This window comes from Ipomoea nil, unplaced genomic scaffold, assembly GCF_001879475.1.
Source record: "Ipomoea nil cultivar Tokyo-kokei standard unplaced genomic scaffold, Asagao_1.1 scaffold2942, whole genome shotgun sequence".
In the NCBI taxonomy this organism is placed as follows: Eukaryota; Viridiplantae; Streptophyta; class Magnoliopsida; order Solanales; family Convolvulaceae; genus Ipomoea; species Ipomoea nil.
In genome coordinates, this window is record NW_017619370.1 from 1,619,582 (window position 1) to 1,647,103 (window position 27,522).

Below are 27,522 nucleotides of genomic sequence, written 5' to 3' on the forward strand. Positions count from 1 at the left end.
GATAACACTGAAGTTAAAACCCGAATTCTATTATATTGTAAAAGTTGGCTCAAAAGAGAAAGTTTGACCCCAATATAAGTATTACTTTATAAGTTCGCGTGGAATAATCAATGTGTGATTGTATCATTACCTGGCCTAAACTCTAAACTCTTCTCAGTACTAGCAGTTAGTCTTTTCCTCTTTAGATGACTTCATTGCGAACTTTACCAAGCAACAAATAGCCTTTACTTAAGTTGCCAACTCCACTATGTTAGCATCAGATGAGCGGAGAATTATCACTCTGGATAGTCTTCACTTTGAATTTTCTTGGTCCCCTTATCAAATACGGAGAAACCTTTTTCCAGCTAGTCTTTATTATCACACATAATGATAGATTAGACACTCACGCTAATACCCTAACTCCACCGTAAAATATACTTTAACAGTACACTAATGCTTGACCTCAACTTTAATACCACATTATAATCTCTAGCTAGTGAAGTCATATCATTTTTTTTTAATTTATTCAAGAAATTTTATTAATGTGTCATATGTAGTAGCTAGTACAGTGATAATCATATTTTACAATTTTACTAAACATACAACACAAATAAAAAATTCCTTTTATTTAAGGATCAGAGTTTCGTACTAAATGCATACATATTTTTGTTCACAGTATGCTTTACACGTGCTGATACAACCCTGTACAACTTTTTAGACTGATTTCACACTAATCTATTCAGACTAAAACAATTATATATGTTTACATTACATTATTTCATTACTCAAAAGTTTGATAAAGTAGTGCGTTTAGTGGTATGGTCCAACTTAGAGATTCCTGATTATATTAAAAGCAATATTTGATACTCCCTCTATCATATTTTAGTTGTACTATATATACTTTTAATAATAATCTATCTTAAAATATAAACTTTCATATCCCTAGCATACTTCAAAATTAAAATTCCGAACTTAAAGAGTTAAGAGATAGAAGATGCTTGCAATCATTGATGTTTTTTTATTAGCAAATGCGCATATACATATGCTAATTAATTAAAAACAAGATAAGGTAAGCTTCTCTTGTTCAATTTTCTTTCTTCCACGTTAATCATGCTATACCACATTGTGTAACCTTTTTTGGTCTTCAATTTGTTAACTCACTTTTTATTATTTTTATTTGACTCTTTTTATTTTATTATTTTTAATCAAATAAGGGCACTTTCAAGGAAACTCTCTTAGCAAAACGAGAACATAGAACTTAATGAGTTATTTCATTTTTGGTATTAAATTAAATTTATAGGTTACAATTTACTTTTATTTTTTATTTTTCAAAACATCTCCTTTAGTCCTAGTACTTACTGCACCACACATTAATACGTGGAGCACTTATAGATGTACCACACACTAATACGTATTGCACCACTGGAATGGCGCAATACTAAGTGTATTACAGATCAAGTGCACAACATATCACTCAAAAATGCACCACAGAGCACTCATCGGTGCACACCACATACTAACATGTAATGTACTACAAAAATAAACATGTTGCATGAAATTACAAACTTACCACTGCATATTTTCTCTTCTTCATTGATTTCCATATGTTTAATATCAACTCATCCTACGGCTCTAACATGTACGCACGACTGCACGGGAGAGGAGAGTCGCACCAGAGTATGGACCTATGTGTGCAGGGACAGAGCCAGAAAACTTGAGTTGAGGGGCCGATGTAGTAGAGAAAATTTACAATGTTAGTTGACATTATAATTAATTGCACCATATTATTATATATACCATACATTATTGTGATTATTATTGATAATGATTTCTAATTATACTATGTGTAATAAAGTATGAAATACATAATTATATGAGTACGATCGACACATGTATCAATCATTACTTTAGAATTTTTTTCACATAACACAAAATATAATAATAACAATAACAACAACATTTATTTAAATATAGATTGTCACTTAACATCAAATAAAAAGTTTTGTCAATTATTTTGTCACCAAATTTTTTCATAATTAACTTATATTCATTTTACTGGTTAACTGAATATTTTAAAATTTGAGAGATAAAGACAAAAATCAAGATGAATTAAATAATCAATATTAATTTTTGTCAATTTAAAAACTAATCATTTAAACTAGTAAATGTACATTTTAAAAATGTAAATAAATAATTAAAACACACAATAAATCACTAATTAATTAATCAACATATATAACTAATAAAACCAAAGCATATATCTCAAATTTGGAGATTTTTTTTTTAAAAATTAAAATGTATACTTGATGCCATTCATTATTAAAATCTTGATAAAAGAAATAAGATAATAAAGAAAAATGGTCACTTTAATTATTTGATTTATTTCTTTTTATTTAATGAATTTGAATTTTAATATATATTTTGAGTTTATTTAATATAAACATAATAGATTTTTCTTATAAAAAAAAATTAGAGGGGGACCAAAAGTGTATTTTATCCCTACTGTATCAATATATACATACATGTGTGTGTGTGCGTGCGCGCGCGTGTGTGTGTGGGTGTACACACACACACATACACAAATGAGGACACGTATATTATAGAGGATTGTGCAGACAGGTGTTGTCGTGTGCCATTAGTCTGTATGTCATGTGCATGGCCTAATGTAGTCATGTGTCATAGTCTGTATGTCGTGTGCATGTATAGGGGTGATAGGTGTAGCCGTGTGCCATTAGTCTGTATGACGTGTGCTTGGCCTAATTTAGTCGTATGTCATAGTTTGTATGTTGTGTGCATAGGATTATTAATTAATAGAGTCTGGGTTCGAAACCTGATGTTTACATGTATGGTAGTGTGTCATTGTATATTAAATTGTGTGCATGATACTAATTTATGGTGTGCCCAATATTTGTTCGCAGAGTCCTTTATATATCACTGTCCTCATGTGAACTCAACCATATATATATATATATATATATATATATATATATATATATATATATATATATATATATATATATATATATATATATATATATATATATATATATATACTTACATGCACACAGCGCATAAGAGGAAAAATCACAACCATCCATCAAAGCTCATGCACACATTAACATACTTACATGCACACAACGCGTAGGAGGAAAAAATTACAACCATCCATCAATGCTCGTGCACGCATTAGCATACTTACATGCACACTGGGCACACTGCCAACAATATCTGGGATTAGCTCGTGCACACATTAACATACTTACATGCACACAATTTGTATTTTAAGGAGGGTTTGTATTTTAAGGTGGTTTGTATTTGAAAATAATCCTCTCTCTCTCTCTCTCTCTCTCTATATATATATATATATATATATATATATATAATCTAGTGCGAAGAAGGTCCCAGGTGAAACATGCGGTGAGGTCTGAGTAGTTGATCAAATTGAGATTAACGGTTCAAATCAATGAAAAGAAAAAAAAGGAAGTTGCGTCTTGAGAAGACAGAAACAAAGTGTAAAACGGCACACCTTAAGTGTTAGAATGTCACACCACTACTAAAAAACATGGCTATAGTGACGGACGGGTTCCGTCGCAATTAGTCACAATTTCGACGCAAAAGAGAAATTGCGACATACTTTGCGACAAAATGTGATCGTTGCATCAGGTTGAATCGCAATTGCTCAGTTGCGACTGTTTGTCGCAATTAATTATTATCACCAACGATCATATTTCTGTCACGATATATTTAATTTTGTCGTAATTTGTAGCCGAAATCAGTCGCATTAGTTTGTCGCGAGGTGTCGCAAATAATAATTTTGTTCGTCGCAATTATGCTTATTAGTCTGTCGTTTGTATTAATTTTTTGCCGCAATTGATTTTACAATCGTTGCAAATACTTGCTCATATTCGTCGTTGTTTCCAAATTTTTGTCGAAATGTATGTCGCAATTTTATTAATTTTAAATGTCATTCGTCGAATCGTATGTCGCAATTGTTGTTATATGTTTGTCGTTGTAATATGATGCAAATTTCTTAAATATAATTTTGTTTGTCGCAATTATATGTCAATTGTGTCGTAGTTAATATTATAATATATTATAATAATTATATTTTACGTCGTAGTGTTTGTCGCAATGTTTGTCGTAAATCACAACATTCAAACTAGTATAATTTATAATTTTCCTGTCACAAATCTTTTGCATATATACAAAATAAGTATCACCCAATATAAAATAGTAAATTCAATTCATCATAGATATAATTAGTTTAATACAAATCGGCTCCATCGCCCAAAAACAACAAAAAAACCACTAATATTATGGGGTTGCTAACTAATATCTTCCTCTAAATTGGAGTTAAGAGCTGTTAGCTAACATCATACTAATATACAAAACATAAATCCCAATGGACAAGCTAATCCAAAAAATATGTTGGGATAGTTTAGCTTGTCAAAGTTGTAACCAAAAAAGAAGTTGATGTTAGCTTTGTACATGCATAATCACAAAATACTATGTGCTGCACCAGATTAGCAACATACTAAATTACCATATATGGTGCTTCCAATTCATCATGTCCATCCCCATCCCTTTCATCATGTCAATCACCACCCCTATTACTTTCGGTTTCTTGACTGTCATTTTGTGAAGTATTTGGATTATCACCACTTGATGATGGTGGAACATTGTCTCCAAATGCACTATCCATAGGATGATAGCCTAAAGAAGATAACATACCAGGGAGTTGTTCTGACAACCATTTCTTGAAAAGCTCTTGTAATGCCTCATTTGCTACATTAGGTACATTAGTAGTTGTGGATCTTTGGGTTGAATTTTCACCTAGAACAGACTTTCAATTCTCAAGAGCTCCAAAACCATACAAATGGGAACGATTGATATCACCAATTGCATATTTCCATGCATCAGCATCAAATATCACTTGAGAAGAAGAATCACAACCATGTTTCTCTTTCAAAGCTGTGTCATATTTCTCCTACACCATATTTTTTTATTTATAAAATTAGAAACTAATATAAGCATCATATAACTATATAAAAAAAAAACTTAAGTAACTAATAAGAAGAATAATACTTCTAATACTTACACTGACAGATTTTGATTTTCCATCCACAAATTGGCCACCATCTTTCTTACGGGTATGAGTTGCATTGAAGATTTCTAGTTGGGATGGTTCTCGTCCTAGTGATTTAGCCTAGCAATTATTAAAACAATTTATTATTAGCATAAAAAAATTAGTTAAAATGACAAGTATTATAAAATAGTGAAAAAACATCATACCATCTTATGCTTATGTTTAACAAAAGAACATGAACCAGCAGTATGTTTGGTGACACTTCCTTCCTTTAGTGTGTTGCGATTTTTTGCAGCTTTAGCAGATTTCTTCATCCATTCCTCTTTGGACCAAATATTGTCCACAAAATGATTCCAAACTGGTTGCGGGATCCAACTTTCTCTATGCTCTTTTACTTTTTCCTAGTTAGCATTTGGATCATAGGGATTAATGTCAGCCTTAGTGCATGCAGTTTTTCTTCCTCTACTAATAGCATCCCTAAACCCCTTATTAGCTTTGGCATACCATATTTTATACACATTTTCATTTTTATCTTCATCCCAATGATATTTTTCCTAACATATAGAAAAAAATACGATTATATATCTTATGCTAAATAAAAAGAGAATATTGTTGCTGAAAATCTAATGAAATGCATCAAATGTTTGTTAAATAAATCAACACTATTACCTGAAATTTTGCCCATAAAGCAGCTTTTGTATCATCTGAAAATTGAGCCCAAGTTGGCCAAGGATCATTAAAATTTGATTTCACCATAGCAGAAATGTCAGCAGCAACTCCATCTTCTAGAAAATCACTATACTTCAAATAATAAAATAGTTAAATACATGCCATGCAAGCTACTAATAAATAATTTCTCAATTAAGAAAAACATAATTATACCCAAAAAATAATAAAATAAAAAGTTAATAAAACACTACCTCCCACTTATAACATTCAATTTGATCCTCTTGGAAGGATCAGATGGTAGAGCTCTACCTCTATTAGGCCCCCTCCTTTTTGTTTGTTTAGTTAAAGTAGTGATAGATTCATGAAGTGATTGAACAGTAACTTCTACAGCTTCTTCAACATGATCATCAAGTGGTGTATTTAACAAAGGTGCATCAGATTGGAGTCCATAAGATATAGATGCAACATGATTAGGTGGAGCATTGGATTGTGATCCATGAGGTGGTGCATTGGATTGCAATCCATCAATTAAAGGTGCAATAAGAGGTGTGGATTGCAGTCCATGACCATTGACAAAATGTGATGGATTAGAAGTAAGATCATCAACAACAACTTGTGCAAAACGACTAGAACTTCCGCTTACTTGAGTTTTATTCTTTCTACCCCTGCCTCTAGTCACCATTTTACCTATAAGAAGGATAAAAAGTATAGTTATAAAAATGAATTAATTATAGAAATAAAACAGCATAATTAAAAAAAAAACTAATTACAAGTACTAAGTATAACCAATTAAAAGGAGAAAAAAATGTATAGAATTTGATGATTTTAACTGTTAATCATCATAAGAATCAGATGACATGAATGCTATTTCATCTTCCTCATTCTCATCTTCATCATCAACCTCTTCATCTTCTTCTTCAACTTCAAGCAATTCTTCTTCCTCAATTTGGATATGTGTTTGCTCTTGAACCATATCCACTTCTTCCATATAACCTCCATCAAGAGTACACTCAACATCTAGTCCATCTGATGGAGCAATAGTTGTTGGAATCATTTCATCTTCTTGGTAAATAAATTCATTGCCATCCTCATTTTCATAATCAATGTTTGAAATTCTATCATATCTATTTCTAGCCTTAACTTTATAAACAGCCCACCAGTTACGCCTATTTTGTCGAGTGCATAGATAACAACTATAATAGACTTGTTGAGCTTGCTGGGCCAACACAAAAGGTTCATTAGATGCAAGTCTTGACTTGTGATTAACCTCAACCAAACCATTATAAGGATGCACCCTAATACCTCTCTCAGTATCAAACCAATGACCCTTGAAAAGAACTATGTTATTACCAACTCCAAAATACTCCAAAACATAGATATCAAGCAAAACACCATAGTAGTCACGTTCATATTCATTATAACAACTTCCTTTCACCCAAATTCCACTATTCATTTTTTTTTTTTTTTGTGCTGCCCATATTTTTGTGTATGAAACTTAAATCCATTTACAAAATATCCTTTATAAATGGTGACAATTTGGGATGGACCTCTAAATAGCTCGTATATACGACTATGCACATTAATAAATCATAAATATATAAATTAATAAATCATATCATTAGTAAGTTTGAAGTAATAAAATATAGATCACTTATTCTAATTTGTAAATAGTAAAACTTACATATTGTCTAAACCATGAAGCAAATTTCTTTTCACGAATATTCTGTAATTCATCTTCACCTATTGTTGGTCTTGCTTCTTGTATCTCATCATCAAATTTCCTAACATTAGTTTAATAGTTCGAGGTGAATTATTTTTAAATTTTTTTTATCTATATATGTTATAGAGATTAAGTTTGACATACTTACTCAATATATGGTACAACATCTTCACAGTTCATTAAAACCTAAATTTCAGCAGCATTATACTCATCATCACTTAGGTATCTACGAATACCTTGCCCTAACAGTCGACCCGGAAGAGTAAAAATTGACAAACGATTGTTTGCATCTACATCTCCACCATCATCATTACGAGGAACACGGTTCAATCGTGTTTGAACATGATCTTCAAAATAATGTGAGCAAAATGTAAATATTTCTTCAATCAAATATGCTTCACATATTGATCCTTCAACATAGTTTCTGTTCCGCACTTTTTTTTTAATTGATGCAAAAACCTACAGAAGAGAAGTGAAAATCATTTTTTTTGTAAGATTGTTACAATGATAGTGGGAAATATGTTCTAGAAAGTTATACCTTTCAAATGGATACATCCATCTATAATGAACAGGTCCGCCAACTTTAACCTCATAAGCTAAATGAATGGGTAAATGCACCATGGAATCAAAGAACCCAGGCGGAAAATTTTTTTCCAACTTACAAAGGATTTCAATAATGTTTTTCTCCAATATTTCCAAATGTTGAATTCGTAATTTACTTGAGCAAATATCTCTAAAAAAGTGACTAAGCTCTGTAATGGCATCCCATATCGGTCTTGGTAAAAAATCACATAAAGCAATCGGTAACAATCGCTGCATAAAAACATGGCAGTCATGGCTTTTAAACCCTCCAATCTTGCAATTCTCCACATTTACACAACTAGCAATATTTGAAGCATAACCATCAGGAAATTTTAATTGCTTGATCCATTCACAAACAACTTTAATTTGATCCTTACTTAGTGTATAAGAAGCCTTTGGCATATAAAATCTTCCATTCTGTTCAACTAACTCCAATTCGGGTCGCTTACAATATACTTTCAAATCCATCCTAGCTTTTATATTATCTTTTGTCTTGTCTTTTACATTCATCACTGTATTAAATACATTTTCAAAAAATACTTTTTTTCACCCAATTATGATTTTTTCCAATAAGGCAACTCCCAAAAAATACTTTTTTTCACCCAATTATGATTTTTTCCAAAACCCGGTATAGTTTGTTTACTACATTGAGTACCAAATATGATATCAGGCAAAGCACAAACTTGAGCAAACATTTGTTCCCCAGATAATCTCTCCATTAAAACATCTTTCTCAACAGGTCTCATGAACTTATCTCGTTGCTTTCTATAAGCATGGTTTAAAGGCAAAAATTGCCTATGACAATAAAAAAATGATGGTTTTCCACCATGCTTCAAGTGGAAAGCCTTGGTTTTCTCCATACAATATGGACAAGACAATCGTCCATGGGTACTCCATCCAGATAGCATGCCATAAGCTGGAAAGTCATTAATTGTCCATAACAAAGCAGCACGCATTTGAAAATTCTGTTTCCTATGTGCATCAAAAGTTTCTACCCCCGTAGTCCATAAATCTATCAACTCATCCACTAAATGTCTTAAAAATATATCAATATGCTTTCCGGGACTATTGGGGTCTGGAATGATCATATTCAAAAATAAATATGGCTGCTTCATGCACATCCATGGTGGTAAGTTATACACTGTAATAATAACTGGCCAACATGAGTATGGTTTTGCACTAGGTCCAAATGGACAAAATCCATCTGCACATAAACCAAGTCTTACATTTCTTGTTTCAAGTGCAAATTCTTGATGAGTACGATTGAAATGTTGCCATGCTTCACCATCAACAGGATGCCTTAATTCTCCTTCTGGACTTCGGTTAAATTCATGCCATGTCATATGTTTTGCTGTTTTCTTAGACATATAAAGTCTTTGTAACCTTGGTATAAGTGGCAAATACCTCAAAGTCTTAAAAGGTACCCCTTTTTTTTGTACTAGTTCATTTCACAGGTTTATACCGAGGATGACCACACAAAGAACACTCTGTTAATGTCTCTGCTTCTTTATAAAACAACATACAATTGTTTTGACATGCATGAATTTTTTTATAATCAAGTCCCAATTTTCTCATCATGTTTTTAGTCTTATAGAAATTTTTTGGAAGCTTATCACCTTCAGGCAACATGTCTTTTACTATTGAAATAAGCCGATCATAAGATGAATCGCTCATGTTACACTCTGACTTACAATTTAACAACTGAGACACGGCTCAAAGTTTTGAGTGCTTTTTGCAGCCATCCCATAATGCCTCATCGGCATCATTTAACAAAGAAAAGAATTCTCTTGCACTAGGATTAGGCAACTCCCCAACAGAAGTATCATTATCCCTTTCATTTTCATTTAAACCAAAATCATTTAAACCAAAATTTGGAAAGACGCCATCAATTACCATGCTTTGGTATGCATTTACATTATCATCTCTATTTCTATGCACCCCATCTCTATCATTGTACTGATTAAAAGTTTCACCATGTGATGACCAATTCCAATAACCTTCAATGAAACCTTTAGAATATAGATGGTATACTACAATATCTCTATTATCGAATTCCCTATTAGCACACAAGACGCAATGACATCGGATAGTGTCATCAAAAATATATTTCGAATGATTGAATGCAAAATCCAAAAAATCTTCTACTCCCGTTTTAAATTCACTACTAACATATCCTGATGCGTCTAGCCGATTATACATCCAAGAACGAAAGTTTGACATTTGCAAGATCTAACATATATAAACAAGTAGAAAAAAAATCAATTACATTAAATAAATTATTCTATATATATATATATATATATATATATATATATATATATATATATATATATATATATATATATATATATATATATATATATATATATATATATATATTGTGTGTTTGTCCAAAAATCTTATTTACCTTAAAATTACTCCAATTGGTACTTCACTTCATTGGTTTTGATTTGTCATGCTTTACTTCAAGGGAACAATTCTCTACTTCTATTTTTTTTTTTTGTTTTTTTTTTTTTTTGCTTGTGATGCTTTGAAAGACTTCTTGTATTTCTGTATCAATATTGAAAAGTAAATATTATATAAAAAATGTATTACTATTTCTTAACAAAGATAAAACTTTCTCAGTAAATTCTCTACTTCATAAAGCTACTAACAATACAATCATGTTAAACAAACAAACAAAAACAAAAAAACCACCTAGACAGAATAAAGAAATAATTAATCATCACACCGCACACAAGCAACAAGCAAGAAAAAAATGCATATTATTCTGAATACAATAAAAATGAGTTTAATATTTCTTGAAATTAATAACCTTTACATTTTCCTGTTTTTGTTTACATTTGTATGTCTAGGAAAGAGTTGGATGAATAGGTTGATAGGAAAAGAAAATGCATGCACATGTAAATTACTGTTCTAATGGGGATGTAAAACAAATACAAAAAAAAAAAAAAAAACTGTTAAACTTTGTGCAGGGAAGAGAAAGGAATTACAGTAATTCAAACCTTAAAGTATTGAAATCACAAGATGAAGTAATCCAAACCTGTTGGTCCCGAAAGGGTGGCGAGAAGTCTAGAGGGGGGGGGGGGGGGTGAATAGACTTCTCTAACTTTTTAAACTTTCTTCAAAAACACACAAGGCAAATAACACTTTGGTAATTTCAACTCTAAGTAACAAGCATTAACAGGATAAGCAACTTAGAGTGTGCAGCGGAATAAGTAGCGGTAAAGTGTTATGCTTAATTAGTGCGGTGTTCAAAGAGATATTCTAAACATGCAACATGTTAGAAACACTTGATATGGTTCAAGGATGATGTACGTAAAGTTTGGCTTGCATGCAAACGTGGGAACTATCAAACCCAGACATATAAAGATAAGCGATAAATCGTAATCGGGTTAGTTCGCAGTTAGAATAAGCATGCACAAAATATATGAGCAGTAAGTAAATAGAGAGAGAGATTTATAGTGGTTCAGAGGTGGTGTAATCCTCCTAGTCCACTCTTCTCCTTTCACTTCAAGGAGGAAATTCACTATTCTTCGATCACCCAGATACAATAGTGAATAAGTGTCCACCGACACTTCTCCGAGTGCTTCGCACAAAGCTACACTCCTCCAAGGTTTTTCTCAAGCTCCTCTTGTTACTCCGCCTTCCCGAGTACTTCGCACCAAGCTGTACTCCTACACCACGAGAACTACGCACAAAGCTACGTCCTCCAAGGGTTTTCACAAGTTCCTCTTGTTACTCTGCCCTTCACCACGAGTGCTACGCACAAAGCTACACTCCACCAGGGTTTTTCACTCTCTCTAGTTACTCCGCCCTCTTTCTACACTCAGTAGAGAATATTACAAAGAAATAAAATTTCTCTCTCACTCAGACTTGAATTTTATCCTATGAAGCTCTATTTCCCCCTTTTTCGGCTAATAAAAATATAGCTTGTATCTTTTGCTTGTATGTTTTAGCCGTTGTTCAAGATGTTGAACTGCTCAATCTCTTGGGGTTTTTCTTGCTTAACTGCTCTCTTCTTCTCTTAATGTCCCACTCTTCTTTGTCTTCAAGTCTGCTTGGACAATTTATAGCTAGTAAAAACTATTTGCCCGTTGATCAACTTTCGATCTTGATCGTCCATTTTGAATTGTAGTTGATCAAAAGATATTGTCAACTTGATCTGAAATATTAGGTAGATGTCTTTTCTCCTTTTGTCAGATGATTTGAATAATTTGCCCGTTGCCGTTTCTTGAATTTTGTAGCCTCCAGAATTTGAATAAATTCGGCGCGGCAATCTTTGACATTTCTGGTCCTTCATAAATACTCTGACATGTCAAGTTGATCAAATAATTTATCTGCTGATTCTTGCTTGAGTATAAAATAATTTCTCTGCGAATCAGCCTTCTTTGAGCGTCTCCGGTTCCACCGTAAAAACTTGATGTTCAGATGAAAGTATATCAGATATTTTCTCCTTCATGATCCTTGTAAAATAATATACTGGAACCTCTGTAAAAACTTCACAGTTGTTTATGGTGAGATGCTCTGTTTCGAATTTCTAGCTTTGTTCACCATACTTGGTGTGTTTCTCCATATGGTGCATGGCTTTTGTGAGACTTGTGCATTTTACTTAGTCTCCATATTCTTAGCTAGTCTCCTTTAGCTTAGTCTCCATTCCAAGCTAGTCTCCCATACGGTTTGGTATACTTTGAGCTAGTCTCCCTTACGGTATACGGTCCAATATACTTGACCTTGAGCTAGTCTCCCATACTGTCTCCCTTACGGTATACGGTCCAATATACTTGACCTTGAGCTAGTCTCCCATACTGTCTCCATATTAGATACACTCAGGCTAGTCTCTCATACGGTTTTGGTATACTTTGAGCTAGTCTCCCATACGGTATACGGTCCAATATACTTGACCTTGAGCTAGTCTCTCATACGGTCAGAGCTAGTCTCCCAAGCTTAAAAATGCTTCACATGAGATTCGAACTTAGGATCATTTGGCATAACTCACACACATTTCTTCCAACTCCTCTAGCATGGTTCTTGGTGACTTATCCGCAACTTAATTATGTTAAGCTATAATCCCGCTTAACATTTAAAATCAACATGTGATTTTCCAGACTTGTACATGGGTTGCATGATATGGGTGCACCATACTCCATAGACTCAACCTGACTCAAATAGAATAAAAATGGGGACTACTTGATTTTTCAAAAATACATTCGTCTCATCAAAATTTACAATATATTCCTAACAATTTCCCCATTTTTGATGATGCCGAAACTTATACCCAAGTCATTTTGGCTTTGTCAATTTTGAAAAATGATTTCTTTTATTCGATTTTATTTCGACTAGCCAATTGACGGGTTTAACAAATTTAAGACCTAGAGATTTTAATTTTGGACGGTCATAAACGTATATTGAGACTATAACGCAGTGTTGCGTATTGATTTTTATCTTTTAATTTTTCTTCCCCCTTTCAATTTTATTTTCTCAATTATACGCATCACATGCAATTACTAAGTCCAATTTAAAATATTGTGACATAAAAGCACAAAATAAATAAATTAACTAGGACTTACTTCGTATGGTACGAAATATTTTCATCATGCAATTTCAACCCATTTTAGCTTAGCATATATAGGATGTCAAAACAAATGTGCTAGCTAAAATAAATTATACACCAAAAAATTGATTGGTCAATCAAACTTGTTACCTCCCTTTCAACTTGGCATTGATGAAGTCTCTTAACTTCTTGAAATCCTTCTCGAGGCCCTTGTGTTGATATGGTGCGGTCACTTGCCCGGTGATGTAGTTGCCATAAGCTTCTCTTATATTATCTCCTTTCAACACTCCGGCTTCATGCCAAAAGATGCATTCGTCAAGTGTTCGGCCATCACTCATTTGGTCACTTCGGTGTCCGAACTCCGTTTGAAGCTCTTGCAATTTTTGTATCCTTGTTGCAATTGGCTTTGGCATTGAAGGCGTTGAAGCAATCGTCCTTGGTGGCAACACATCATGAGAAGTAGAACTCGAGCTAGGACAAGTTCCTCTAAGGTAATCAATCATACTTACACGGCTTGGAGCTCTTGGTGGTGTTGGTCGAATTAGTTGAACTATTGGTCCTCTTGGAGCTCTTGGTTATGTGTACGCATAAGCTTGTGGCACAAAATGACGTGCCAATCCTTCCCCCTTTTCGGCAGCATCTATGAATCGTTGAAAGCTCTTGGTGGAAGAATCTTGCTTGTCACGCACTCCCTCTAGAAGATCCATGTGAATACGCGATTGAGTTAGTAAACCTTGCACTTGTTGTTCCAAAAGTTTGAGCCTCGACGTAGTATCGGGCCCATGCTTTGCCATTTCATTGAACAACTTCATCACATCTTTTTTCAATTCATCTTTGGCCGTGTCAATTTTGGTTTTTAATAGGCCTTGCCTATTAAACAATTGTTGAGCACGATCCACCATCTCCTTGTGATAATCATCAAGTTTTGTGTCCATTGCCTCCATCTTTGTTCTCAATCCACCCGTAGAGTCTTGTACAATTGCCTTAACATCTCTAACAATTTCTTCTCTCAAGGCTTGTGCATTGAACAAGGGTTCATGTTGCACGGGTGCGGTTGGAATTGGCAAAGGGTGTGCAAAATCATCTCTTGGTGTGGTGATCATTGTATCGGCAAGATTTGCTTCGGCTTCTTCGGTGTTGTAGCAAATCATCAATGTATTTCGGATCCTTGGGTGGTCTTGATCGTAGACTTCACAAGTAATTGGCAATGTAGGCAAATTCCGTGCTTCATCTAAATTCAAGGAAACCCCTTGACTTGGTGCATTTCCTTCTTCACGAATAGACTCCGTAACCTCCGTTACGAGATGTGGAAAGTAAGACTCAAAGCTCAAATTTTCATTCAAATTTTCATCTCCAAAATTCGCAAGATATGGATCAAATGCCACGATCTCTACACTATCATTTCTCGCCAAAGATCCCTCTCCGGGTCCTCTTCGGGTATCCTCTAAAGACATAGCGGTGGCACGGCGAATATCATTTGAATCAAACTCTCCTAAAGGCTCTTCGGTTGTGGCTTCAACCATCACTCCCTTTTCGGTTCTCTTCTTCCTAGCAAGCTTAGTCAAAAAGTGAGACTTAATCACCGAAAGTCGGGTAGCTCTAGCAAGATCACGTGTGCCTAACCAATTCAACACCATTTCTTCCCTTTCCATGGTATTCGGCCCTATTGATTCGGCTAGCAAGTTGTGATCCCCTAATCTCCATGCTCTCCATTCTAGTGCTCTTTTAAATTCCTCCAAAAGTGCACTATCCGCCCCAAATGTTGATATTTCATCATCACTTCCAACTTCAACTTGATCATTCTCAACAACATTCACTTCAACTCTATTTGCCTCAACAAACCCGTGGCTCTCAAGGATAATTGGGTTTGGATTTTGAGTGGTTAAGGGTCTTGAGATTGGGTGGCTATTTTGTTCTTCGTTTGATCTAACGGCATGGGTGTTTGAGCCTTCATGACTTGGTTCTCGGATATATTGTTTAAGGTTTTGGAAGGGGTTGGGCAATTTTCTTTTTCGGGTGGGTTTTGGTAGGCTTGAGGGTAAGGAGGGATTTTTAGGTTCATTGGAGTTGGGTGGCCGAAAGAGGTAGCTATGGTTTGTAATATGCTTGGCTTTAGTAAGGGTGACATTTTTGGTTCTCAAAATCTCACCAACGGCAAACCCGTAACCGATCTCCTGTTGAAACCATCCATCCACCAAAGGTTTCGCCTTCCTTATAGACTCACACAATCTTCCAAACATAAACACACCCCAATCCACACAAACATTGTTCAATATAATATCCATAATCAACAATTTCTCCTTTGACAACTTGTCACGGCAATGATACCGGGATTCTACACATTTATGAACAATATCCAACAACAATCCATAATCCTTCTTCAAGTCTCTTTTGTTACCATTAACCTTCGGAGATAGCGGTGCGTTTGCATCGCGTACCTCGGCCCAAATGGCATTGACATCATGCACATGATTTTCTACCCTCAAATTCGATTCAACAAGATTAAACATCCTCCGAAAATCATCGAGATTAATTTCTACATCAACACCTTTGATCATAGAAATAATTGAGCCATTTTCTATTCTAGCATTCATGTATAATTTGGTCACCTCATCTTTATAGAAACCAACATATCTAAAAGTGCAAAAATTTAACAACCCACAAGATTCTAGAGAGTTGATAATTTTTACCCCAATAGATTTGTCCTCCACTTGCTTGTTGAAGTCGGTGACATCTAGAATCATCCCGCTTAGTACACGGCTAGATTTTCTTGTTCCTCCGGTTGTGAATGACTCCATATCCACTTGATTAATCTCCATTTGAGTAGAAAAAGATTTTAGAAATTTTTGGGTGCAAGATTGGATGTTTCGGCAGTGAGGTCCGAAATAGGATAGAAGGAATGGGTTTTTGGATTGTGAGGTTATTTGGGTAGGATTTTGGGTTTGGGTGATGGGTATTAGTGTGTAGAAGATTTTTGTGTAGAGAAATTAGAGTGGGTGTTTGAGTGTTGGGAGATTCTTGGCTTTTTCTTGTGCTATGTTTCCGGCCGGCGAGAGAGAAAGAAGAAGAAGATTTTGTGTTCTTCTTTAATTCCTTTTTCTACCCGTTAGGATTGAGGGAGAAGGGGTGCAAAATTACTCCTTTGCCCTCTAGTGGGTAGAGAGAGAGTATTGATCTCCTTGAGGATAAATTCGACCTTCCACATGATTTAAATTTGCCAGCTCAGATTTTTATACTCCATTTGTGAGTACATGGTGCCAAAAATTGTGCTTCAAATAACCGCCAACCTGGAACAAATCAGATAAAAAATCTCGAAAATAATCTGTTAGACCAATAAATACACTCCAGATAAATATTATTATATCAATTTCATATTTCAATAAGGCTGATTTTCTGAAAAGAAACCTGATAAAAATAAATTGATCAGACAGATACCTAATATCTGTAAAGAATTTTCAAGTTCCCAAAACAATTAAAACTTTTGACTTTCTAAAATTGGGCCTAACTTATTTGACTTTTGAATTTCCAACATGTAAGCACTCATCAGAAAATCTATTCTTACACAAACCCAATTAGACATATTCCTCCTAAATATATGCAATTTCATCAAAATTAACCCAATTAAAAGAACATTCCCCCTAAATTACATACTCATCTCAAATTAATCTATTTAAACACATTTAGCAAACAAATTACACAAATCAATTATGCTAAAACGTGACAAATTGAATAGACATACGTATCACATAGATAAATCGCAAATTTAGGTACGCAGTTTTCGTAAGATAAAATTATAACACATTTAGGTACATACAAATTTTACGAAAACATGTACACAATTAAACATATATCATACGTACATACCAATTCAAATTAAAACACATAGGTCACATAGATTACATGCAATACACACAGTACGTATCAAAAATTAACAACAATTAAGAGTTTAGAAAATGCTTAGCTCATTTTGATCATTCCCATTTCATGCCTTAGAGTTGCAAAACGAGATTCACACAACGGCTTTGTGAGAATGTCGGCAATTTGATTCTCCGTGGGAACATGATCGATCTTCAAATCTTTCTTTTCGACGTGGTCTCGGATAAAATGGTGTCGAACGTCAATATGCTTGGTTCGCGAATGAAGCACCGGATTTTGGGTTATGGCGATTGCACTTGTATTATCGCATAAAATGCTAACATTTTCGCACTTAATCCCATAGTCCAATAATTGTTGCTTCATCCACAAGATTTGTGCACAACAACTCCCAGCTGCAATATATTCGGCTTCGGCAGTGCTCGTAGCTATGGAGTTTTGCTTTTTGCTGAACCAAGAGACCAATCTTCCCCCTAAGAACTGGGATGTCCCTGAGGTACTTTTTCGCTCTATTTTACAACCTGCAAAATCTGCATCTGAATAACCAGTTAGTGTAAAATCTCCTACTTTGGGATACCATAATCCCACATTGATTGTTCCTTTGAGATATCGAATTATCTTCTTGGTTGCAATTAGATGACTCTCTTTGGGCTTTGATTGGAATCTTGCACATACGCCAACCGAGTAGGATATGTCCGGTCTGCTTGCGGTTAAGTATAGTAACGATCCAATCATCCCTCGATACATCGTTTGATCGATGTCTTTTCCTTCATCATCTTTATCCAATTTTTGAGATGTACTCATGGGAATTTTGACTGAGGATTTTCCATCTATGCCAAATTTCTTGATAAGATCTCTTGTGTACTTAGCTTGATTTATGAAAATTCCTTCTTCAAGTTGCTTGACTTGCAGTCCCAAAAAGTAATTTAATTCTCCCATCATACTCATCTCGAACCTGTTCTGCATGAGCTTAGAAAATTTCTCACATAAAGATTTATCAGTACTTCCAAAGATAATATCATCAACATAAATTTGTACTAATAAAATGTGAATATTTTCTTGAATTCTAAAGAGGGTTTTATCGACTAGACCTTTGGTGAATCCACAACTAATTAAGAACATTGACAAGGTGTCGTACCAAGCTCGCGGAGCTTGTTTTAACCCATACAATGCCTTCTTTAATTTGTAGACTTGATCACCAACGTCTTTTACCTCAAATCCGGGTGGTTGTTCGACGTAAACTTCTTCTTCAAGTAAGCCATTTAGAAATGCACTCTTTACGTCCATTTGATATACCACGAAATTCTTGTGCGCTGCATATGCTAGGAATATCCGAATTGCTTCTAGTCGTGCGACGGGGGCGAATGTCTCATCAAAATCAATTCCTTCTTCTTGTGAATACCCTTTCGCGACTAATCTTGCTTTATTCCTAACAATGACGCCGTCTTCGTTTGATTTGTTCCTAAAGACCCATTTAGTGCCAATTACATTTTGGTGTGTTGGTCTTGGAACAAGTTTCCATACGTCGTTGCGCTTGAATTGATCTAATTCCTCTTGCATGGCATCTATCCAACTTGGATCTGCTAAAGCTTCATCAATTTCTTTTGGTTCCAGTTGAGATAGAAAGCATGAGAACATTGCATCTTGTTGTTGATTCCTAGTAGATGATCGCGTTTTCACTCCGTCACTTGGATCTCCAATGACTAAGTCATGTGTGTGACTTCTTAGCCATTTTCGATTTGGTTGGAAATTTGTTGGATTCTCAGAGTTTCCTTCTTGATGTGATTCCACTTGTTGTGTATTATTGACGGTTGCATCTTCGGGTTCAACTACTGGAATTTCTTCTTGTGCAATTTCAGTTGTGCGTGATATTTCGGGTATCACATTTGATATTGCCTCAATTTGGTGATCACCCATATCACTTGATTCTTCTACTTCCTGCAACACATTGTCTTCGAACAAATCATTAGATTTAATTAAATCACGATTACCTTCATCATTTTTGCCATTATTGTCGTGATTTTCATCGAACACAACGTGAATCGATTCTTCTACCACCATTGTTGATTTGTTGAATATTCTATATGCCTTGCTGGTAGATGAATATCCCAAGAATATTCCTTCGTCCGCTCGCTCGTCAAAAGTCTTTAATTGAGACTTTCCATTAACAAGTACAAAACATTTACAACCAAATGTATGAAAATAGGTGAGATTGGGTTTTCTCCCTTTCCATAATTCATAAGGTGTTTTGTTATAAGACTTGTGGATTAGATTGCGATTTTGAGTATAGCACGCCGTGTTAATCGCTTCTGCCCAAAATCTCTTTGGTAGTCCTGCGGCCGTTATCATGACTCGTGCGGCTTCCTTGAGTGTTCGATTTCTTCTTTCGGCTACACCATTTTGTTGCGGCGTTCGTGCGGCAGATAATTGATGTAAAATTCCTTGTGAATTGCAATAAGATTGAATCACTCTGTTCACGAACTCTGTTCCTCGATCGGTTCGTATTGTTGCAATCTTCATGTCTTTTTCGACTTGCAGTAGCTTCAATAGCTCTGGCAACTTTGATAAGACTTCATCCTTTTTCTTGATGAATATTGTCCATGTGTACCTAGAAAAATCATCAACAACAACCAAAGTATATTTCTTACCACTTATACTTACTGGGTCTACTGGACCAAATAAATCCATGTGCAGTAGACTTAAGGGTCTTGATGTTGACTCTTGAGCTTTGACTTTGAATGATGCTTTGATTTGTTTTCCTTTCTGGCATGCATCACAAATTTGATTTTTCTTGAACACAATGTTGGGTAGTCCTTCAACTATATTATTTCTTGCGAGCTTGTTGATGGTTTTGAAATTCAAATGATTTAGCCTTCTGTGTCATTCCCAACAAACTTCATTCGAATTATTTGCCATCAAGCATACGGATTTCTTCGTTGTACTCCAATCTACAACATACATGTTTTTCTTTCTTGATCCGGCTAGTACGACTTCATTCGTAGATTCGTCCTTGACTTGACATTTGCCTTTGTAAAATTCTACGAGATATCCTTTGTCGCAAAATTGACTTGTACTAAACAAGTTAAATTTTAATCCTTCGACATAAGATACGTCATCAATTCGTAGACCATTTTTCACAATTGCGCCGGTTCCTTTTGTCATTCCATATCGATCGTTTCCACCGAAAACTACTTTTGGTCCTTCGATACTTTTGAACTCAACTAGACTAGCTTTATTGCCGGTCATATGTCGAGAGCAACCGCTATCGAAATACCAAACTTCCTGCAAGAAAGATTAATTATTTTTAGGTACCCATGCTTGATTGGGTCCTTTTGTGTTAGTAATTTTTGGCATCCAAATCCACCTAGATCCCACTGATCCAAGAGTAGGTGATTTGTAACCATTAAAAACATTATAATCATAACGCACTTGCGAATAATGCTTTGGTGCGGGTTGGGAAGCAGATAGTTGCTTGATTCTATGAAAAAGAGCAAATCTGGACTTGGTCATGGTTTGTCATCAAGCGACCAATCTTGTTCTGAGGGATATAATCTCCCAGCTCCAATTCTCGGAATTCTTCCCATATTCCTATGAGGTTTTGTTGCACTAGACTCGTTGGTTCTCTTTGGAGATACAAATTTTTGCCTTTTAAAATTTTGTTGCCTATTCGAGATATTAATTTTTGGATTCGGCCTTGCAATATTTTTCTGGGCATTTATTTGATTACCAACTCCTTGTCTCATTGTGCTATACTGAGTTTTCACAAATTTTACCACTGGAACTTTATTAATTAAAGTAGTAGTAGAATTAGTCAGTTTTACAGGGGTTTGAGAACATGATGGATCGTAGCCTAGTCCGGCTTTATCTCCAGCGGGTTTTTGCATGTTTACCATTTTATCCATTATTTTGGATGAATTTGTAAATGATGCGATTACTTCCCGAAGGTTATGTTCTCGAACCTCTCTAGCTTTGCACTCTTCTTGAAGTCGAACATTTACGGCTTTCAAGTTACTCATTTCATTTAGAGCATTTTGCAATTTTTGTGACATTTCTTCCTTTTCAAGAATTAACGTATTATTGCGCTCTTTGATTTGAGTATGAGTGGCCATGGCCTTTTGACAATCTTCCATAAGACTTTGAAATGATTCTTGAGTCTGGAAAGAAGTGTCAACGGAACTAAAAGAGCTAAAAGAGCTAGAAGATACCTCTTCGTCGATTTCACGCGCCATATAGCATTCCTCATGTTCGGATGTCTTGCCCACTAGACATAGTAGCGCCGTATCTTCTTGTGATGAATCACTCTCGTCGCTAGATGATTCTTCGGATTCACTTGCTTCTAATGGATCGCTTATTAGTGCCTTCCGTTTGCCCTTTTTGAATTTCTTCTCTTTGGATTTGTATTCCACTTGTGGAGAAGTATTCGAATTTTTGTCCGCCTTGGGATGTGGACATTCGGCCATAAAATGTCCAGGCTTTCTACAATTGTAACACACGTTTGTGTTATCTTCGACCGGTTCCCTTCTTGATCTTCTATTTTCTCGAAAGAAATTTCCTTGTGGTGATCCTTTGTTCTTTCGCATGAACTTCTTGAATTTCCTAACAAATAGAGAAAATTGTTCGTCAGATAAAAAATCATTATTTGCTACTGACCTTGATGTTGAGGGTTGTTCGGCCATCAATGCGGATGTTCGTTCATCACGTTCTTCCTCGACTCGTGTCTTCATTTCGAACTCATACGCCTTAAGATCACTAAAGAGTTTATCCGTAGATAATGTCCTTAGATCTCTATGATCGCGCATTGCGGTCACCTTCGTATCCCAATTTGTAGGTAGTCCGCGTAACACTTTGAGCGATATTTCTTTCTGGGTAATGGTCTTTCCCAGATCTGTGATTTCTCCAAGAATTTTGATCAATCGAGCTTCCATGTCGGTGATGCTTTCGTTCGGTAGCATTTTAAAATCTTCGAACCTCTTCATGGCAATGGTTAGTTTGTTGTCTTTTTCTTGTTCATCGCCTTCACTGATACTAATGAGAGTATCCCATATTTCTTTTGCTATGGTGCACTTTCGAATCTTTGGGAATATGGTGTCATCGACCGCTTTGAACAAAATATCTTTGGCAATGTTGTCCAAATTATTTCGCCCTCTATCTTCCTTTGTCCACTCCATTTTTGGCTTTGGAATATATCGTGGAGCATTTGGAGTTAGTGCGGCGGCAATGTTAACTTCCATAATTTGGATAGGACCATTTGCGATGACTTCCCACATTTCGTCATTTAAAGCAGATAAGTGCACCTGCATACGTATTTTCCAATCATCAAATTTATCAAGTGAGAAAAGCAAATTTTGAGCAAGAGCCATATCTCTCTTCATTTTGAAGTTTCGAGATCTATCTAGCAGTCAAAATTGACTCAAATAGACAACCGCTCTGATACCACTTGTTGGTCCCGAAAGGGTGGCGAGAAGTCTAGAGGGGGGGGGGGGGTGAATAGACTTCTCTAACTTTTTAAACTTTCTTCGAAAACACACAAGGCAAATAACACTTTGGTAATTTCAAATCTAAGTAACAAGCATTAACAGGATAAGCAACTTAGAGTGTGCAGCGGAATAAGTAGCGGTAAAGTGTTATGCTTAATTAGTGTGGTGCTCAAAGAGATATTCTAAACATGCAACACGTTAGAAACACTTGATATGGTTCAAGGATGATGTACGTAAAGTTTGGCTTGCATGCAAACGTGGGAACTATCAAACCCAGACATATAAAGATAAGCGATAAATCGTAATCGGGTTAGTTCGCAGTTAGAATAAGCATGCACAAAATATATGAGCAGTAAGTAAATAGAGAGAGAGATTTATAGTGGTTCAGAGGTGGTGTAATCCTCCTAGTCCACTCTTCTCCTTTCACTTCAAGGAGGAAATTCACTATTCTTCGATCACCCAGATACAATAGTGAATAAGTGTCCACCGACACTTCTCCGAGTGCTTCGCACAAAGCTACACTCCTCCAAGGTTTTTCGCAAGCTCCTCTTGTTACTCCGCCTTCCCGAGTACTTCGCACCAAGCTGTACTCCTACACCACGAGAACTACGCACAAAGCTACGTCCTCCAAGGGTTTTCACAAGCTCCTCTTGTTACTCTGCCCTTCACCACGAGTGCTACGCACAAAGCTACACTCCACCAGGGTTTTTCACTCTCTCTAGTTACTCCGCCCTCTTTCTACACTCAGTAGAGAATATTACAAAGAAATAAAATTTCTCTCTCACTCAGACTTGAATTTTATCCTATGAAGCTCTGTTTCCCCCTTTTTCGGCTAATAAAAATATAGCTTGTATCTTTTGCTTGTATGTTTTAGCCATTGTTCAAGATGTTGAACTGCTCAATCTCTTGGGGTTTTTCTTGCTTAACTGCTCTCTTCTTCTCTTAATGTCCCACTCTTCTTTGTCTTCAAGTCTGCTTGGACAATTTATAGCTAGTAAAAGCTATTTGCCCGTTGATCAACTTTCGATCTTGATCGTCCATTTTGAATTGTAGTTGATCAAAAGATATTGTCAACTTGATCTGAAATATTAGGTAGATGTCTTTTCTCCTTTTGTCAGATGATTTGAATAATTTGCCCGTTGCCGTTTCTTGAATTTTGTAGCCTCCAGAATTTGAATAAATTCGGCGCGGCAATCTTTGACATTTCTGGTCCTTCATAAATACTCTAACATGTCAAGTTGATCAAATAATTTATCTGCTGATTCTTGCTTGAGTATAAAATAATTTCTCCGCGAATCAGCCTTCTTTGAGCGTCTCCGGTTCCACCGTAAAAACTTGATGTTCATATGAAAATATATCAGATATTTTCTCCTTCATGATCTTTGTGCATTTTACTTAGTCTCCATATTCTTAGCTAGTCTCCAATCTTAGCTAGTCTCTATTTAGCTTAGTCTCCAATTAGCTAGTCTCCATTTTAGCTAGTCTCCATTCCAAGCTAGTCTTTGTGTCCCTGTTAGCTAGTCTCCCATACGGTTTGGTATACTTTGAGCTAGTCTCCCATACGGTATACGGTCCAATATACTTGACCTTGAGCTAGTCTCTCATACTGTCCAAGCTAGTCTCCCATACTGTTATACGGTCCAAGCTAGTCTCCATTTTAGCTAGTCTCCAATACACTCAGGCTAGTCTCTCATACGGTTTTGGTATACTTTGAGCTAGTCTCCCATACGGTATACGGTCCAATATACTTGACCTTGAGCTAGTCTCTCATACGGTCAGAGCTAGTCTCCCAAGCTTAAAAAAATGCTTCACTTGAGATTCGAACTTAAAATCATTTGACATAGCTCACACGTGTTTGTTCCAACTCCTCTAGCATGGTTCTTAGTAACTTATCCGCAACTTAATTATGTTAAGCTATAATCCCGCTTAACATTTAAAATCAACATGTGATTTTCCAGACTTGTACATGGGTTGCATGATATGGGTGCACCATACTCCATAGACTCAACCTGACTCAAATAGAATAAAAATGGGGACTACTTGATTTTTCAAAAATACATTCGGCTCATCAAAATTTACAATATATTCCTAACAAAACCTTAAAGTATTGAAATCACAAGATGAAATCTAGAATTAACCATTTTCTTTTCTAGAAACTAAATAGCAATATTATTCATGAACATTCCTTCATACAAATATTAAATAAATACAAAAATCATTGATATTTTAAAAGAATTCTTAGATTCTATGAATCGATTGGACCAAGTATAATGCCTTAGTCAAGACACAATTACACAAATAACAAAATGGTGGCACCTATCCAACTTGCTAAAATAGCTTAGAGAGGATATCTAGATAAAAGGCAGAAATTAAAGACATCCAAAGACATTGTAAAGCAGTGTTAAATATACCTGCTAGTCAAGGATTACATCTCTGGCAACTCAACAGGTATGAGATGTGCATCTGAAAAAGATCAGTAGGCAAGTGAGTATATGTTCTGAGTTCAACCATATTCAACAAGAAAGCCTCACATTTGTACTCACCTTCCCATCTTTTAAAAATCCAGTCCCAAAGCTTGTATTAAAATAAGGGTTGTACTCAACTTAGTGATTTTCGGCTACAATTCGGAAAAATTATCCCAACCCATTCTCAAAATATAAAGGGGATAGTTATGGAGATGGAGTATCTTCTCATTTCTTGGCTTTATATTTTATATTTAGAAATTTGAGAACAGTAGAAAACTACTATGAGATGCTTACAAAACACAAGATATACATACAGTAAACACAAGTAAACTAAGAAAGAGATGTAGTTCATTGTTTCACCTGTTGAGCAGTTGGAATACAGAGGGTGAGGCGCTAGGTATATCCTCTCTCCGAGCTGAAGCAGAAGGTAGGGCTGTGGTGTGTGGAAGAGAAAGACAACAAGAGTTTGAAGAGAGCAGATGGGTATAGTGAGACTTTCAGACAGAGTTTGAAGAAGACATACAGAGCTAGGGCTGTGGACTGCGAAGAGAAAGACCGCCAGATATTTTGCGGCAATGAGAAGTAAAAATTAAGAATCATTATATATATCAGTCACATTTTGCGCCAATGAAAAATAATAAGTAAGAATCATTATATATATATATATATATATATATATATATATATATATATATATATATCCTTTTCTTTATATATATATATATATATATATATATATATATATATATATATATTTTGAAAAATATATGGTACTTTTCTTTATATATTTATATATTGTGAAATAACTAATAATAATTCAAATTTTAAGTATATTAAAAATATTATTTATGTATGTCACGGGTTCATTGAAATGTTTATCGTAACTACTCATCTACACAATTTAGTAAATAAAATAGTTCTTGCGTCGAAATAATTGCTACAAAACTAATATGTCGCAAAGCTACCAATGAAAAAAATAATTTCCCGCCAAAGGAATTGCGACGGAATATTGTACGTCGCAAGTTTTCCCGCCCAAAAATAATTTCCCGCTAAAACATTTTTGTTGTACTTTTCAACATCTCAATTATGTCGTATGTTTGTCGCAATATCATCGTAAATGTCATCGCAATAGCTCTAAATCCATTTTTTATTAGCTTGATACACCAATATATATATATATATATATATATATATATATATATATATATATATATATATATATATATATTATTTTCTTTCTTTATACATTTATACATTTTCATTTAGTTAATAATAATAGAAATTTAAAATATATTAAAATTATTATTTATGTATGTCCCAAGTTCGTCAAAATGTTTGTCGTAATTACTCATCTATACAATGTACTAAACTAAATAAATCTTGCGACGGAACTAGTACGTCGCAAAGCTATCGATGAAAAATAATTTCCCGCCAAAGTAACTACGACGAAATATTGTACGTCACGAGTTTTCCCGCCAAAAATAGATTTCCCGCTAAGACATTTTATTCTACTTTTTGCCAACATCTCAATCGCGTCGTACGTTTGTCGCAATATCGTCATAAATATCGTCGCAATAGCTCTAAATCTAATATTTTACAAGAGCAATATGTTTGTCGCAAGATTGTCGCTATTTCAGTCGCAAAAAGTCATCTATTGCGACGTATTTGTCCGTCGCAATGTTTGTCCGTCGCTATAAGGGTAGTTTTCTAGTAGTGCACCTAAAGTGTTAAAATGACGCACCTTAAGTGTTAAAATGGTGCACCTTCAGTGTTAGAAATGGCGCACCTTAAGCGTTACAAAGATGCACCCTTGCGATGCACGACCATATTATTATAGTATAAGTACATAATATGCAATGTTAAAAACATATTAAATAAAAGTATAATTATTTGGTAACAGTAAATAGAAATAAAACGATTACAAATTATTAAAAATTTATTTGTAAACAACATCTTGAGTAGTGTTTAAAAAGTCTTTAGGTTCACCACAAATTAAAACCTTAAGACCATCTAGATTGCTAACCCTCGAAACTGCTACGTACAATTGGTCATGGTAAAAAATCATTTTTTTTTAGTAACAACCCGACATGTGATAACGTCTGACCTTGACTTTTGTT

General features: G+C 35.0%; 1 protein-coding gene and 1 long non-coding RNA gene across 2 annotated transcripts; both read right to left on the bottom strand.

Annotated features, from left to right (window-relative positions):
* Positions 1 to 5,981: 5,981 nt before the first annotated feature.
* Positions 5,982 to 6,615, bottom strand: LOC109162449. Its single transcript, XM_019311152.1, has 2 exons — positions 6,565 to 6,615; positions 5,982 to 6,421 (listed from the first exon to the last, which is right to left on the bottom strand). The coding sequence occupies exons 1-2, from the start codon at positions 6,575 to 6,577 to the stop codon at positions 5,982 to 5,984; spliced, it is 453 nt and encodes a 150-aa protein (XP_019166697.1). The 5' UTR covers positions 6,578 to 6,615.
* A 3,926-nt stretch (positions 6,616 to 10,541) lies between these two features.
* Positions 10,542 to 25,843, bottom strand: LOC109162491. The gene is made up of 3 exons (XR_002051103.1): positions 25,766 to 25,843; positions 25,352 to 25,403; positions 10,542 to 10,586 (listed from the first exon to the last, which is right to left on the bottom strand). It is a non-coding gene; the product is annotated as an uncharacterized LOC109162491 (long non-coding RNA).
* Positions 25,844 to 27,522: the final 1,679 nt, after the last annotated feature.